This window comes from Acipenser ruthenus, chromosome 28 (assembly GCF_902713425.1).
Source record: "Acipenser ruthenus chromosome 28, fAciRut3.2 maternal haplotype, whole genome shotgun sequence".
Taxonomy (NCBI): Eukaryota; Metazoa; Chordata; class Actinopteri; order Acipenseriformes; family Acipenseridae; genus Acipenser; species Acipenser ruthenus.
The window spans coordinates 26,379,251-26,396,876 of NC_081216.1; the positions used below are offsets into that span (position 1 = coordinate 26,379,251).

At 35.9% G+C, this 17,626-nt stretch overlaps 1 protein-coding gene across 1 annotated transcript in view; it reads left to right on the forward strand.

Annotated features, from left to right (window-relative positions):
• LOC117434988 (spondin-1-like) overlaps positions 1 to 17,626 on the forward strand; it is a 63,818-nt gene that overhangs the window by 36,873 nt on the left and 9,319 nt on the right. The window contains exon 7 of the mRNA XM_034057763.3: positions 15,170 to 15,234. Within this exon, the coding sequence (XP_033913654.2) occupies positions 15,170 to 15,234 (65 nt within the window). The remainder of the gene's footprint in view (positions 1 to 15,169; positions 15,235 to 17,626) is intronic.

Below are 17,626 nucleotides of genomic sequence, written 5' to 3' on the forward strand. Positions count from 1 at the left end.
ATCTTAACAAAATGTCTTCAGTTGTTGTCTCTTTCTTTCACAATGTAGTTCTTAAATCTGGTCTAAGCCAGTTGGAGCAAATTAGCCTTTATGATTCAGCATGCTCTTTTAGATTTGTCTTCTGCAAAATCAAAACCATGCTGTTGCTCTTGACAACGCTCTTTATGTTAAAATTCCACAATCTGTTTATTTAAGTAAAATGCATGTGTTGTGTTGTGGTGTTCAGTAAAATGTATGTTTTTGTTAAAGCAAGGGCAGAAGTAAATATGTGTTTTGGAAACTAGATACATTTAGTGTAGTTTTAGGCATCATTACTTCATCGAAGAAGACAGTTTGTTGAAATGCTGCCCAACATTTGAACCACGAGAATATTGTGATCGTAAAAGAAGCTGAAGCAAAGTATAGAGAAGGCTTCAGTTTCTTAATGAAAAGGAAGAACATTTAAACAAATGGGATAAATCACGGTCTCAACAAATAAGCATTTCTCCAATTAAAAAGTTCTAACAAAAACCTATTAATTATTAAAACAATGATTTCAGTAACATGATAGCATGCTTCTATCCAAAATGACTTGAGGCCTCTGTTTTACCCGCACAACTTGAAAGTAGTCCAATGTCTGGTTTGCTTAAGGTTTTAATAAACACTGCAGACATGTATTGGGTGACTACACATTTGTTTAGCTTATGAACTGTATAGTTTTGGTTTCTCTTGGAGTAGGCATATTTTTGGTGACAGAGGGGTATACTATAGTGGGGGGCGCTCATACTGTAAGTAACTGCTTTGTGAAAGTGAATCCTCCAAGTAAAACTGGTTATTTTAAGCTCAGGGCTGAACACTGAACAATTGTGGCTCTTGTTGGAAGCTGTCAGTCCTCTTCTCTTTGACTCTGCAGTGTTTTTTCCCCCATGTCTGGAATGGAGGAGAAAGGGAGGACAGTGCTTCACCCTGATTCCTTAGCACAAGGTCCTGGTTTAGAATGCAAGTCATGGTAACTGACCTCCGGTGCTAATGAATGCACAAGAATAGTTTTGTTTTATTTCTCCAATTATACTTATTTTTTAAGTAGGTTTTTCTGAAGCTAGACACCACCACCCAAAGCAACTCCTGCTAAGACATCTCATTGTCGCCAGTTTCTGAGCCTGGCTCAAAAATGGCAAATATCTCTCCTGCCCCAGTGGAACTATAGCTCCCATTGCAAGGGACACATAAGATCCAATATACCCACCACTTCTTAGGGCTCAATTTATAATATCAACTGTGCTGTGAAATGTAGACTTAATCAGCTCACTTGAGCACAATAATTAGGCAGTATGAAATCCAACTAGAGATCAAAGATTTCATAATGCAATTAAATTCAACCCTTGTTTCTAGATTACAGAGTTGGCCTAATTATTTCCCTATATATATATATACACAGTGCTCACCCTTTATAACGCTATAGTGGGAAGCCATAGTTACAAGACCGTGCTATTTGTGTTCCGCCTTATAATGAGTGTAAAAGGGCTACTGTAATGGCTTTAGGGAGCAAATGGGAGCCACAACCCTACCGCACTATTACAAGGCAATGTATGCTATAATCTTGTATTCCACTCATTTACAGTAGCTATGCATCCTAACATTGTTTGTTTTTAATTGCCTCTCTGAATTGGAGTATACTGCTTAACCCCAGGGTTCTTGACAAAGCCTTCCTGCTCTATTTCAGTCACATTTAAATTTGTCTTCTTAATTTTTGCAACAGATATTCAGTGCTTTAGGCTTGTTAACATAACATATATTTTGCTTTAAGACAGGAATATTATTCTAAGATATCTGTGCTTTTTTCATTCTACTGTGAGGGTTAGCAAACATGATTAGAGTCCATTTAATATTTATAGCTGCACTCTGTACAGAATGGGCTAGCAGTTAAGGATTTGTAATACATTTGTTATTGTACAGTCATTTGTCTCTGACAGCGATAACATGCTCTGTGCAGAATCTACCCTTTTGAGTTTTGACAGTACTTTAATAGTGTCATGACTCTTATCTGAAGAGATAAGACTGTCACTATTTCATTCTGATAGAGACATCGCTTGACACTGCTTTTTTATTACAGCAGGGGCATAATAAGTTGCATATGGGAAAAATATTTTAATTGGTTATGATACATGACACTGCCATTGTTTTCTCACATTAAGAGTGTTGCTAACAGTAGGTGTCAGCCCTGATAGTTAAGGTTTCAGTGTGAGGTAAAAATAATTCCCAGACAACTTGGTTTATTAATGGAGATGTAATTTGCCTATTGCAACATTTACTGGAGACCTATATATTATAAGTGAATTATATAACGTGAATTCATTTAAAACCTATATATTATAAGTAGATTATATAATATGAATACATTTAAAACCTATATATTTTACATGCAAGTGTGCATTTAAAGCATTTCTAGCTCTTTCCTACCACGTGTGTTCTAATTTATTTGAAAATGAGACCTGCAGCAGTTACATTGAATTACACAAATAGTGTTTCTTCAGGCATCGTAGATAAAAGGATTGTGTACTGTAAAGAAACTACAAAATGAAATTCACAACAGCAGTCACCGCATAGCATTTAGTATAATGGGGGAACGACTTCATCCTTCAGAGCATAAAACTGTAATCTTGAATGTTGCTATCATCCCTATATTATACATACCGTACAATTATATATATATATATATATATATATATATATATTTATATATATATGCTGCAGAACACCTGTGTGTTATACTAACCCATTATATCTTTATGGTACTCCACAGTACAGTATATGCACATTATTCTTCAGCTGATGTAAAATTGGGTTTGAAACACTGCACAGGTTTAAGTTTAAGTGGGATATACTCTGCAGCATGAGAAATGACTGTGGAATGCAGAAGAGATTAGCTTTGACATCTCTATTGATCTGTCCGATGATAAGTTGTAAAATATAGTAAAGATTAGTCTAGTGTAATCAAAGAACCCAAATTATTTCAATATCTCAACGTGCATTTGGCCCTTCAGGGCGTGATGGCAGTTGAAAAAAATAAATAAATAAATGTTTCCAAGACAAATGAATCCGTAATAGCTGTTTTGAAAGTCACACATTTACATAATGCTGGTTATTTGTAATTAGCATATCGTTCTGTGAAAATACTGCTTTGAGCATTGCCTATACCCTTCTTTTTTCCAAGGGGCCCGGCATTTCATTTTGTAAAACCTTTCTTTAAGTTCATGTCAAAGCGACAGAACTTACGCAAGCTATGGTTTAATAATGACCATATGGGTAACATATGTTCAACAAGGTTATGTGAAGTGCAGGCAAGGAACCATGTAGTTTGAGAGGATTTCATTTTCTCATGCTTGAAAAACAGGGTATATCTTCCTTTGAGAATAATGTACTGTCCAGTGGGGGATTAAAGTGCTGTATAACAACCGTCATGAAGAAGAATAGAAGTCGTAAAGTGTAATTGCAAAGGCATGCGTTCTGTTTGGATGGAGGGATGGAGCAATGCCTTGCAACTTAATGGACTCTGTTCACTTGGATTGATCCATATAAAATGCTTGTTTCACAGTGCTGTTGGCTGTTAATGGTGAACATGAAACCTGTCTATGCTGGAGTTCACCAAAAGTCACACAGTGCAAAACTGTTCTCCCAGTTAGTTTAGAAGAAGAAGAAGAAAAAAAAAGGCTTTACAGAGGGTGTTACTGAGGCAGCGTCTTTGATTTGAATAATTTTCAGTGATTTAAGATCAGTTATTTTTACATTGTAACACCATCTGTTCAGAAATAACAATGATTCTGAAGAAAGAAAAACAATTAGTACATGTGTTGTTAACGCAAAAGAGAATTTCAAAAGGCATAATTCATTAGGTGGTCACTTCTCTAGTCATACAGGCAGTGATTGATGGTACAAAACAGCAATAACCAAGGTGTTCAAGTGAGTGTCAGGTTATGAATAAGCCAGGCAATTAACTAGATGTCCTACCATTTCAATAATAAGTTTGAGGGAGTTTGATTAATTAATGCTGCAGCAAAGTCAGAGTATGCTTCAAAGCATTTATGTTTGTAGACTATTGATCAGATATATTCCTATATATATACAGCACCAGCAATGTAAGATAATGTCCTTTGTACGTTCAATATAATCTTAAAATACCTATTATGACAGACCTACATGTACCAGTATTCAATTCCATTTGTTATTACAGAACAAAAAAATGACCTTACATTTCACTCTGAAAGTATATTATTCTGTATGTTTCAATTATAATTTAATGATACACATGTCAGAATATTGTTTCTTTAGAAATACAGTAACTGGAAATTTTCAGAAAGCAATTCTTTTTTTTTAAGGTGGTATTGATAGAAAATGTTTAAAGGTAGTGTTGTACTGGTAATACATGTAGGCGACCTGGGTGTGGATGAAAGTGGTATTTCTCATTCTCATTAATATTATTCAAATAAAATATAAGTAAATTTAAACCAGCATGCTTAAAGAATGTACTTTGTAGAATAGTTGTTTATTAGGTACCTAAATTGTCAATTGTTGATTTGATAAGCTGAGATGAAACAAGATTGTGGAAATTGCACAGACAAATAAAGTTTAAATCCTCAGTCTGTTGCTTCTCTTTTTGATCAAAAATGAACACATTATGTTGTATTGCATTCTAGACTAAAAATATACTTGATAAAGGTCTTAAAATATCACACTGAGCTTTCCAAAAGGTGAATTGAAATATTTTCAAGATTGTAAGTGAGATGTGATCAAAAGACAGTTCCTGTGATTAGCTCTTTGGCACAGGAGCAGCAGGTGGAGATACTAGAGGAAACAGCATATGTGAATTACTATTATTTATTATTATTATTATTTATTTCTTAGCAGACGCCCTTATCCAGGGCGACTTACAATTGTTACAACATATCACATTATACATTATTTCACATTATACAGATATCACATTATTTTTACATACAATTACCCATTTATACAGTTGGGTTTTTACTGGAGCAATCTAGGTAAAGTACCTTGCTCAAGGGTACAACAGCAGTGTCCCCCACTGGGGATTGAACCCACAACCCTCCGGTCAAGAGTCCTCAGCCCTAACCACTACTCCACACTGCTGCCCTCATTACTGACTAAATAGGCTTTTCTGATGTTGGTCCAACCAGTGTTATTGGATAGACTCCATATGTGCCTACTTTTAAAGGAAATATATGCTTAGTGAAATAGCACTCACACATTTTTTAAAGTGTAAATATGCCTCCACGATATTAACTCAAGACATCTGTCTGCGTCTTTATGCTCGGTTATCCAGCTCTGTTCAGTCAGGAGTGAGTTGGTAAAGTATGACAAACAGGACGTTGCTATCGTCAAACTTTTCTCTCACATTTTAAATCCATTTTTTACATTTAATAAATTAATCAAGACACTTAAGCGAAACATCCATATTCCATCTAACATTTCATGAAAACTTGTGTAATGATTAAAATGCAAAACCCATATCACTGGATTACAGTTAGCACTCGCATAGCCAACCCTATAAAATGTTGATTTGATTATTTCATTATATTAATCTGATTATTTCATTTGGAACACAAAAAACACAGTATCAAAAATACTTGTCTGAAAGGACTGTGTTTTAAAATAAACAGGCTTCCATTTAGATGTACTGTAGCTGGTTTTGTTGGTACAGTACTATATTTTCAACAGAAGTAGTATTTGAATTCAGAACGATATGATTCTGAAAATATCACTTGCCAAAACTAAGAGTCAACACATTAACTGTAATACAGTACATACTTTTAAATCCGGTACGTATTGTAGCGATATGTAAGATTTCCCATTAATGACCTAACAGCAAAATAAAATCTAAATGTTATCCATGCACAGAACTGCGTAAAATGTAAAAGGCAATGCAATTTAGCAAAACCAAAAGATTAAAAAAAACATCAACACAGTTTCCAGAATTAAAAACAGTATCCAAAGCCAGTATTCAGAATTTCTGAATCTAGAGCTCGATAAGGCCCTAATGTCACAGTTCACTTGCAAATGAAAATGCACAAAAGCAACTAAAGATCACAGATTTAAAAAATAAATAAAAAAAGACATCCAGGTGAAACTGGAGGAAGCACGGTGTTAACTGCACAATATAAGACAGACTGATCTGGCATTAGAGAGAATTAAAAAAGAAAAAACGCCGGATGTGACGGATATTCAGGTAAATTGTAACATTGAAGAGATGGGCTTTGTATCAGAAAACTGGTGCCTGGTGAGTCGGAAATCGTGTGTGAGGGGTAAATGCATTAATTTGTTACATATATATATAATGGAGATTGATTTTATTCTTAATACAAGGGCGCTAAAATGTGACTGATGTGTATCTGGGTAGCAGATATCTGAGTGCTGACTGTATATACATTTGCAGCTGAAATGACACTAGATAGGAATGCTGTTTCATATGCTAGAAATTCTGTAAACACCAGTGCTGAATCCATTATTCATTATGCTGTATAAGTCAATCTGGGAAAGTCATGTATAATGCATTCTTATGTGGGAGCCTTTTGTGGGATATAATCACTCTGGTTGCCCTGGGTTTCTAGCTATTAGAACACATTTCGTTCAAACAATGAAAAAACACTGTGGGGAAAACCACACAACTGATGTGGGTTCTTTACTGTAAAATAAACTTAACATGATTGTGAATCCTTTTTTCAGAATACTTCAGTCTGTTTGTTTCAGTGAATAAATATTGTTTAGATATGGTTTAGTCACGCACAATGAATCACATAATAGTAAAAATAAGTGTCCAAATGGTTTGCTCTGCATCATAGCAGCATGAAATAATGGTGCCATATGATGCATGGTCTGCTGGCTAATAAACTAGAGTAATATTACTGTTAAATAGCTATTTGTATGCTAATTTTTAAGAAGTACAATGTGAAAAAGCTCAAATAAATCAGAATGTTTGAACAGCTGCTTGTTAGTAAGATGATTGAAAAATCTGCAGACTGTAAACAAACAAGTAAGTTAGCACTGTAATTTAATATCTTATAAAACCAAGAGTTCTGTCTCTTTCTCTGGGCATGTTTCTGAATTCATATTTCATTTACATGGCATGGTGGATATGCTAATGACATTTATATTTGGAAAAGATTTGTGAAGCAAGATAGGAAGTGACAGACTTGTGACAGCAGGTGCAGCAAGATGGATATACATGAGAAAATAGATGAGAAAATACATTCAATTAAGGGAAATGTGCACTTTCGATTTCAAAGTCGTAACTGTAGGGAACCTGGAGAATAACGTCCATTACATCTTTATCTCTGTCAGCTACAAAGGTGTTTGGGATGATATCATATTTTAAACCTTTAAGAGGATTTTCTTTTCAGAGGTATTTAATACGAAAAGGAGAGACAACTTTAAATGGCTTTCACCTCTAGGTTGCATATTGTAATCAAGCTAAGGCTGTTAGTGACTATAATTCATGTTAATATGTTTATGTTCCGCTGGAGAAGCATGTATCAGATGGCACTAATGTATTTCCAGATATTTTTCCAACACCTACAATAAGCTGTTATGCAGATGGCAGTGTGTATACAGGCTATGGTTACTTCTGGGTGTTCCAAAGAAAGAACGCTGTTTGGACCTGTGAACTCAATGATCAAAGTACTCTTTCTCTTTTAGCCAATTTAAAATAAACTGCTTTGTTTGGTTGGTTGTGTGCAATTTGTTTGTAACTTACAAAATCTGTATGAAATATCATTTGCATATAACTTCCAATAAAATTGAAAGTATGACAAATTATGTATATCTTTTTTTTGATAAGCTTTGCAGTAAGCCTATTTTTGAATTAAATCTAGGCAAGATTATTTCCCAACAAACATGGTCAAATATAATGGGAATTGTTCTAAGAAATCACAAAGTATGACCAATTTAAGCCAATCAATCTTAAGCCAAAGTTACAGCTGCTGTTACGTTAAAAACCTTTGTTGCGCTATAGAAAGAGAACATCTAGATTTTTAGATATCAATACATTCCTGATTTAAAAAGTGTGGAATGCAGAATTTAAATGAAGAGATTGAGACCTCTCTGACCCTTCCTTGGATTTCCTGAGCCCTGCATAACAGCGAGTAGCAGGAATATGTTTACATTGATGGATTGAAATCACATGTTCAGCTAAGAATATAATCAACCACGAAGGACATGGATATCACAGCCTTTTACTGTAGTCCGATCTTAGAGAGGCATCTAAACAAGGTCACATAATATTAGTCTTTTTAAAATATATGTGGTGGTGCTGTGCATTATAATTACAGATGCACAGTAGCAGTTTATTATTTTTTACATTTATTCACATTTACTCTATTTGAAGTTTTTTTTTATACACAGCATATCTTATAACAAACAATCTTTAAATATTTCTTACCACTCGGTGTAACGCACATCCACTGTTTAAATATTTCTTACCACTCGGTGTAACGCACATCCACTGTTTAAATATTTCTTACCACTCGGTGTAACGCACATCCACTGTTTAAATATTTCTTACCACTCGGTGTAACGCACATCCACTGTTTAAATATTTCTTACCACTCGGTGTAACGCACATCCACTGTTTAAATATTTCTTACCACTCGGTGTAACGCACATCCACTGTTTAAATATTTCTTACCACTCGGTGTAACGCACATCCACTGTTTAAATATTTCTTACCACTCGGTGTAACGCACATCCACTGTTTAAATATTTCTTACCACTCGGTGTAACGCACATCCACTGTTTAAATATTTCTTACCACTCGGTGTAACGCACATCCACTGTTTAAATATTTCTTACCACTCGGTGTAACGCACATCCACTGTTTAAATATTTCTTACCACTCGGTGTAACGCACATCCACTGTTTAAATATTTCTTACCACTCGGTGTAACGCACATCCACTGTTTAAATATTTCTTACCACTCGGTGTAACGCACATCCACTGTTTAAATATTTCTTACCACTCGGTGTAACGCACATCCACTGTTTAAATATTTCTTACCACTCGGTGTAACGCACATCCACTGTTTAAATATTTCTTACCACTCGGTGTAACGCACATCCACTGTTTAAATATTTCTTACCACTCGGTGTAACGCACATCCACTGTTTAAATATTTCTTACCACTCGGTGTAACGCACATCCACTGTTTAAATATTTCTTACCACTCGGTGTAACGCACATCCACTGTTTAAATATTTCTTACCACTCGGTGTAACGCACATCCACTGTTTAAATATTTCTTACCACTCGGTGTAACGCACATCCACTGTTTAAATATTTCTTACCACTCGGTGTAACGCACATCCACTGTTTAAATATTTCTTACCACTCGGTGTAACGCACATCCACTGTTTAAATATTTCTTACCACTCGGTGTAACGCACATCCACTGTTTAAATATTTCTTACCACTCGGTGTAACGCACATCCACTGTTTAAATATTTCTTACCACTCGGTGTAACGCACATCCACTGTTTAAATATTTCTTACCACTCGGTGTAACGCACATCCACTGTTTAAATATTTCTTACCACTCGGTGTAACGCACATCCACTGTTTAAATATTTCTTACCACTCGGTGTAACGCACATCCACTGTTTAAATATTTCTTACCACTCGGTGTAACGCACATCCACTGTTTAAATATTTCTTACCACTCGGTGTAACGCACATCCACTGTTTAAATATTTCTTACCACTCGGTGTAACGCACATCCACTGTTTAAATATTTCTTACCACTCGGTGTAACGCACATCCACTGTTTAAATATTTCTTACCACTCGGTGTAACGCACATCCACTGTTTAAATATTTCTTACCACTCGGTGTAACGCACATCCACTGTTTTTAATATCTGTAACCAAATATCAAGTGACACATTCACTGTGGTGCACTATGCTGAAGTAGCATACATGCCATCAAAAAAGGGATCATTTTTTTTTTTTTAAATAGGTGCAGTTCATAATATAAATTACCAAGGGCTACCAGCTCATTTTGAATTATTACATTTTTCCTCCCAGGCTCTGTTCTCTCAAGCAGTGTAGGGATCCCTTGACAAACACTAATATAATTGTTATCTTGCAACAGAAGTTGTTTGCAGTCCTCTAAGCGCATTATTGAGGTTCCTGAAATTGGAGAAACATTCTACTGTTGTGTGTTCAAATGGGCTGACAGCAGATTTCAAGATGAAAAACCTTGTTAGAGAAACACATGCCATTGTTGGCTGGGCATGAGGAGAGACACTTCTCACAAACAATTGTGAAATTCATCAATTATCAACACACTCAAAATTGAAAAAAAAAATTTGGAAAGGGGTGAACCCAGACTAACTTGGATAGAGTGAGAGGTCAGTGAATGATGTCAGGCAGCAGCTTGGAATAAAAAAGAAATAATATCACTGTTTTAAAGGTGATAAAAGTGAAATTACTGTAGATAACCCCTCGGGTTATGAACCACTGGATATCTAAAGTGTGATGCCTTCTTTTATGTAAGTCTTAAAGGGATGCTTTCTACCATCTTTTGTTTGCATTCTGCATGGTTTTCGGTGCTATTTTCTGCACCAATTATTTTGTCCCTTTTCACATGGCCTGACAAGCCACTTTGTGAAAGCAACACAACATTGATAACATTGGCCCCTGCAACTTTAAGACTGTTCCTTTGTGATTAATGAAATGGCAACGCATACAGATGAACTGTAGTGCATAGCCAATGCTTAAAATAGAATTCCAATGCTGATATTTGATATGACAAGAGTCTGATCGCCACACTTTAATGCACATCAGTCGTCAAACGTCTGGGTCTTAATCCCTAGATCACATACTGGGATAAAAAGGGTTCAGGAGCTACTACAGCATTACTTTTATCTACGCTAGCAATAACTTTCTGGATTATATTAGGGTGGGGGAGGTTAACGTATTCAAAATGTGGGGTCGCTTTTAATACTTGGAGTCAATTCCAACAACTGATTGACTGTATTATGAAAAACAACATCCAATGACCATAATATTATAATACCGATATTTATTTTGTAATAGTTGCTAGTTTTCCTATGGATGATAAGTAGTACAGGAGCATATTTTTTTAAGGCCAACTGAGAACAAACAGGAAAGCAATTTGTTGTCATACAGAAAATAGTTTGTTATTATAACCACGTCAGGAACTGACATGGTGGTTTAAAGATGTTTTTTTTTTGCTTTTCAGCCTTTTTAATGAAGATTTATTAAGATGCAATACCCTTTATAAACATTGCTAGAATGGCATTTTAAGTGCCCAAGTACTTTGTAGGGTTATCTCAAATTAGCTCTAGAAATGCTTCTGTTCAATTATCTTTTAATATGCATTATATGAAGGGAACATATTTTCCTGCCTAGTAACAACAGTATACAGGCCTGTTGTGCGCATTTCAGTAGTCCTCCTTTTCAAGGTACAGTACAGGAACTGTGCTGTGTTTCATTAAATTAATCTAAAAACAAATCCACTTTATAATGCTGTTATAAAAGAATATGTGGCATATCTGCATGGCTTGCATCTTTCCACAGTTATACAAGAACGTTTTTATTCCCCTGGCAAATGTACCAATTTCTATGTTGTAAAACTTGCAATTTCAGTACTTGTCATTGAAAAGCCCATTGGGGCGGTAAACGTTAATACAAGCACTATAACTAAACAACAGCACAAGGCCTTGGAGACCCTAAAAGGATTGCATTGTTCGTAATTTGTTATATGGAACAAATCAGTAGCTGATGAAGCTAAACAGCCCACAGCTTTCATAGAACCTTTATTGTATGTGAATGCTTATTGTAGCTGAGATAAACTTAGTACAGAGTAACCATAATTATAATATAGCAATGGGTAATTCTGTTTTAATAATAATAGTAATAATAATTAAGAAATGTTGCTTTCTGCTTCCTTTTAAAACCATGCCTAATTTGGCCCATATTAATCTCATTTCAGTCCTTATCTTAGTGCCATCTGTTAACATAAGTTTTCTGTTTTGTAGTGATAAAAGGCAAGGTGTATATACTCATTAAAGGAGTTTATTTTTTAATTATGATAATTCAGGACTGAAAGGGTTGAATTGTTAATCAAATAAATCCTTTTTTCAATACCTATAGATATCAATCAAGGGATCTAACCTGTGGACTCTAATGTGCTGTCACCTTGCATGTAAATGTATGCTCCCACAGGGCTGCTGCGGTAGGGGCTGAATGTTGCAGAGGGTTACTCCAGCATCTAGATTTCCTGACATTTCATTTTTACAGATTGCATTTACGCTACTGAAAACACTGTAAACCACCTAGAGCCTGTCAGGAGTGTAAGACATTTGGAGGTGTACAGTATATTCCTTAAACAAAATGGCAGCTGCACTTTTAGTGCTGGCATGTCTATAAATACCCAGTGGATTGTCACCAATTACAGGGTTTTAGAAATAGTACAAAAGGTCTACCCTGAGAAGAGATATTAAACAAATAAGGCTGTTTTTTTTATTATTGTTAGTCTATGATTCTACACCTGCTCTGGATTAACATCAATGCTGTTATCCTAAGAGGCTTTTAGGAAAATAGCCATACTCCCAGGAAGTGAGTCATAAGGGAAAATGCTCTTCCTGTCCCCCTGTGGAACATAATAAGCCATACAGTTACTGTGCTAATACAGCAGTCAAGAGCTGGGAAGACCGCGAGTAATCGAGCTTGAAATAAACTTGTTTACTTTTCAAAGCCTAGTCGGTGCCCAGAGGACTTCAGTTCTCCAAGTGACTTCTGTGCCCTTTGGCAGTCTCCACCAGAAAGCTAATACTTCAGTAATATTAAACATGTACCTGCTGGCATTCTCAAACCTGATTTCTCACCCCTCCTTATCAGTAATATTAACCTGCTGGCATTGTCAAACCTGATTTCTCACCCCTCCTTATCAGTAATATTAACCTGCTGACATTGTCAAACCTGATTTCTCACCCCTGCTTAGCTTTAGTACTGGTTTTACTCAACGCTCCGTCATCGTGTGGTTATTGTATTTTATATTTCTTGTAGCTTCTCATGTCACGTCCGTTTTTCTCCCGAACTCAAGGCCGTGTGCTGTGATGCTGGAACATACAGTGAAATAGTTTAACAGTCTCAATGCAGAGACTTTCAGAAGAATAAATACACACATGAAAACAGGAACTGTACAAATTCTAGTTACATTCTTTCAAGTAACTTTACAGAAAGACTAGGCTAAGATAAACTAACAGTGTCTTTTACTGTAGAAAAATAACAATATTTTACTTTGTTGTTCCCTTTTAAATTGAAAATCTATCTACTATTAGCAAGCAATATTTAATACTACTATGCACTGAAACATTTTCTTTTCAGAAATGATCTTTCCTGAGCTCATATTTCACTTTATATTATTGCATTTACAGAACACATATTTATTCTAAAGTGCGTGTGGTGCACAGAACTGTGGGTAAAGTAACTGTGGATCAAAAGATTTAAAGAAGCTTGGAGTCAGTCTGATAGTCAGTGCAGTTCGTAAACCAGAAGCTTTGTCCAGCCAACGCTTCATTCTGATGCCAGTTTATAGAATAGTATTAATCCTTAGTGCCACATTTCATATACTGTACTTCAGGTGCATCCAGATAAAACAGGCAGACACTTAATCACTTTGCCACAACACCACTTTCCAAGCCAAGTCGCTTTCCGTTGCCTCCCTATTTTCAAATGAAATAAGAGCACCATAAAAAAATGCTCCATGCGAACACACATTCATTGTCTAAATAGTCCTCTATGGTTACTGCAGTGATGTAATGCACTATTCAAAGATGGTACAAATCTGTGGATTAAAAACAGCAGGAGGTAACTGCTGCATGTACCACTTAGCAGACAAAAGACACAATTATTTCTAAACTGAAGGAATAGTGCTGTGGGAACTGTCAATTACAAGTGACTTATAACTGCATCGAAGAGTAGGTAGAGAACGTAGCTGCAGAATAGCTTGAAGGAATTCTGTGCACTTTGTGAAAAGCAAACGCTCGGCTGAAGCTACTTGATAGAGCCCTGCTGGTTTCTCCTATCTCTAATCCTCAGCCTGTGTACTCACAAACTGCTGATGCAGGTGTTTCTGTTGGCCACGATTTGTAAACAGCACTGACCTTTTCTTCCAGCCTGCACAGGTGTCCTGTCTTGTGTGCTGCAAACATTTTTATTAGGTGTTATTTATTTGCTTTTTCGGTGGAGTTTACTGTTGTGCTCAAGCCTATGTGGGATGTATTTATACTATATTGTTGCAATTTTAAATGACCTTGAATATAGTAGCTACTATATCATTCAGATATCTATACTATTTAGAGGGCTTGTTCACTGGGTTTTATGATGTTCAAGAGTGTTCGATTTCTGTTTTATTTTAGTTTAAAATAAATAAGGACTATATTAATGTGTATATGACTACATTTGTATAACACTGAGTAGATTTTTAATATCCAGTATTCAGTCTATTCCATCAACAAAGCTTACTGCTATATAAACAGGTCTATATTGCTCAAGAATATTTCTGATAACGTTTAAACGTCTAGATTCTAATCCTAATGTTTAAACTCTAAACTATTAACAGCCCTAGGGGAGTCAAATGTAGTAAATGAGGGCAGTAAATTCGACTTCCCTCGTTTACAACATTTCACCACCAAGTCAAGTAAACTATAAAGTATTTAACCACCAGGGGCACTTCACGTCTTAAATTCCTATTAAAAATGAATGCCAGTTTATTTCACTGTTTATAGAGCCACTTGATCTGACCCCTTTAGATCCCAGAACACATTCCTAGATTGTCCTTGCCACTCAGAAATGGCAGAAATTACAATTCTACTCACTCATGAGAAAATTAAACCAGCGTACTAAAGGTGAAAGGCATTGTATGTAACCCATTGGCTATCTGGTGCAAGTGACCAGTGCTCCTAATGGAATATGTATTAATCTTTTTTGCATCAATAGCACTTGTCAACTCTGAGTGTCACCTTCCTGTACTTTTTTTTTTTTCTCAAAATTCTAATTCTAATTCTAATTTTAATTGGCTGGAACAGTTTTCATGTATTTAGAGTATTAAGAGAATGTTTAAGAGAATTTCTAATTTGTATTTCTTCTTTTATTCGTAGGGTGATGATGTTTTGACAGTCATCAAAGCTAAAGCACAATGGCCTGCCTGGCAGCCACTGAATGTGTAAGTAGGTAAAGCATGGGGCCACACTACCGGCTCATGTATGTATATGTATTGCATATTTCTTTGCTGTTTTATGAATAATTTGTATATACAAATACTGTATCTGCTTTCATATATTGAAAAGTATTTGAATTGCTTTCCGCTTATTACTTGATTTTGCAATGCTTTGTTTAATTTGCCTTTACTGTTTTGTGCTAGGAGACTTTCTGTTTTGATATGCTTGAATAAGGCAAACAGGTATGAGGCCCTTAGGGTGTTTCCTCAATTTAGATTAATGACACTCCACCAGCTCAGTTCATTAAGACCCCAAATCGGCCTACTTTTCACAGTGTACTGTCAATCTAGAACGAGTAGCGCAGAACAAATTAATCGGTATTTACCAAATAAAGTGACAGATTTATCCCCTTAAATCAATTACTCCAGTGGCAGCCCATTTAGAATTTAGGGTAACCCTGTTCGAAATGGTTTAAACTCATTAAACCTCCATCAATACCCTGAAGTAGTTCATGATCTCATTTTACCTGGGATGGCCCTCCAGGACTGTGACTGTCCACCCCTGGCTTACACGCTACAGTTTTGAAAGCCTTTGAAGTGAAACACACAATACAGGCCTGTAACTGGGTTTCTACATTTCAAGGCTGTACATCTTTATCATGGGTACTGCCTTTTTTCTTTTCATTTATTTCCATTGATCATAAATACAGAGGACATTGATTTCTGAAGACGGTCTGTGTTTCCACACATGGAAAGACCTGATAAATAATGAATAGCAAAGCCACTGATTAAACGTTTTTGCACTGTGTAATCAGGACAAACAGGAACAAAACCAAAAAGGCAGGAAACTCAGTAAAAACGCTGCTACAGGCACACTGTTATTTGTGGGCAGAAATTTGTGATTTCATCAAAACCAACGATGGTAGCTATTGCACAGTTACAGTCAAGATGTTGTACGATCTAATACTTTTTGAAAATAACAAAACTGTCAATGTGGCCTTTTGTATTCTGTGTCTTCCAGATGCAATATCCCTTACACAGTGCATGGCACACAGTGACCCTGTGACATTGTACACTGGTCTAATGTTTTTAAATTAATCTACCATACTTAAATCCTATGTATGATCCCCACTATTAAAAAATGCATTGACATTAAGGGCGTATTTCCAGGGATTATTTAAACCACAGATATTTCATTCCCACACCAGTTCATCACATCAGATAACTTGCTTTGCAAGTCTTTTGGACCGTCCACCCTGGTGGTTAACAGATTTTTATATTCAGGAGTCTTTCAGGAGATGTATGCTGTACCTGCAGTACCTCACCTTATGTGCTGAAAATTAATTAAGAGAACAGTGTGCAGTGTCCAAGCATCAGTAGCCCTAGATTGCTTATTCCTTGGTAATTAGGTAACTGCAGCCCCAGACAATCCCTTTGGAATAAGTGAAGCAATCCACAGCAATTCCAATAATATAAATGTGACAGCTCACTAGGACTAGAGTGAGATTCCGTCTTAAATGCGTTTAATATTTTAAAAATAGCAGTGCATACATTTTAAATGATCTAATCTAATTCTCTACATTGTTTCTTACTACTGCAGTTCTGTTAACATTAAAATCCTTTTACTTTTTTTGTAGTAAAAATTTTCTCAGGACTGGTTTGCATTCTGTGTTGCTAGGGTCGCCTTATGTGTGGTTCTGGGTTCATCTGCAGGTGTCTCACTGAGTAAAGATGTTATGTTTAGAGTTTTGCATGTTCGATGCTACAGGGGTGACGTAATGGGGAACTGTGAAAAATCGGGTGACGGTTCCTGGGGGGACAGCTTGGGCTAGGAACACAGGGTCAGACTTCTAAAATAAAGCTGAGTGTTAGTGAGTGTTTGTTCTGACACATAATAAACAACAACGTTTATAAGTACAAGAGTCTTGCGTCCTACCTGACACAACAACAGACATTTTATAATTGGTAAAAAGCCTATCTATTAATCCAGATGTGAGAGCAGTAACCAATAACAAAATGTTGTGTGGTGGGATTAGATGACATTGTCACATTGCAGTGACTTGTTGCCTTGGAAACACTGCTGTAGTGTGCCCTGCTCATGCCTAAATGATTTCCACACAGTATCTTCTTGTGGGGTTCAAAACCTTGTTTCAAATGATGTAGATAAAGAAGCACACATGTATTCGATATGTAAGATACCTCGCACCACTTCCTAGATAGACAGAAAATTCAAGCAACAGCTTGCTTCTTTGTTACAGAAGAAGAAAGAGCTCTTTTAACTAATATACAGCTTCATGTCAGTATTGTTTGCTTATTTATCTTTTTGTTGAGGCAGTTCCTATTTGTACATATATATAGAAAAATGATGTGCGATGTTGCTCCAAAATATCATTTATTT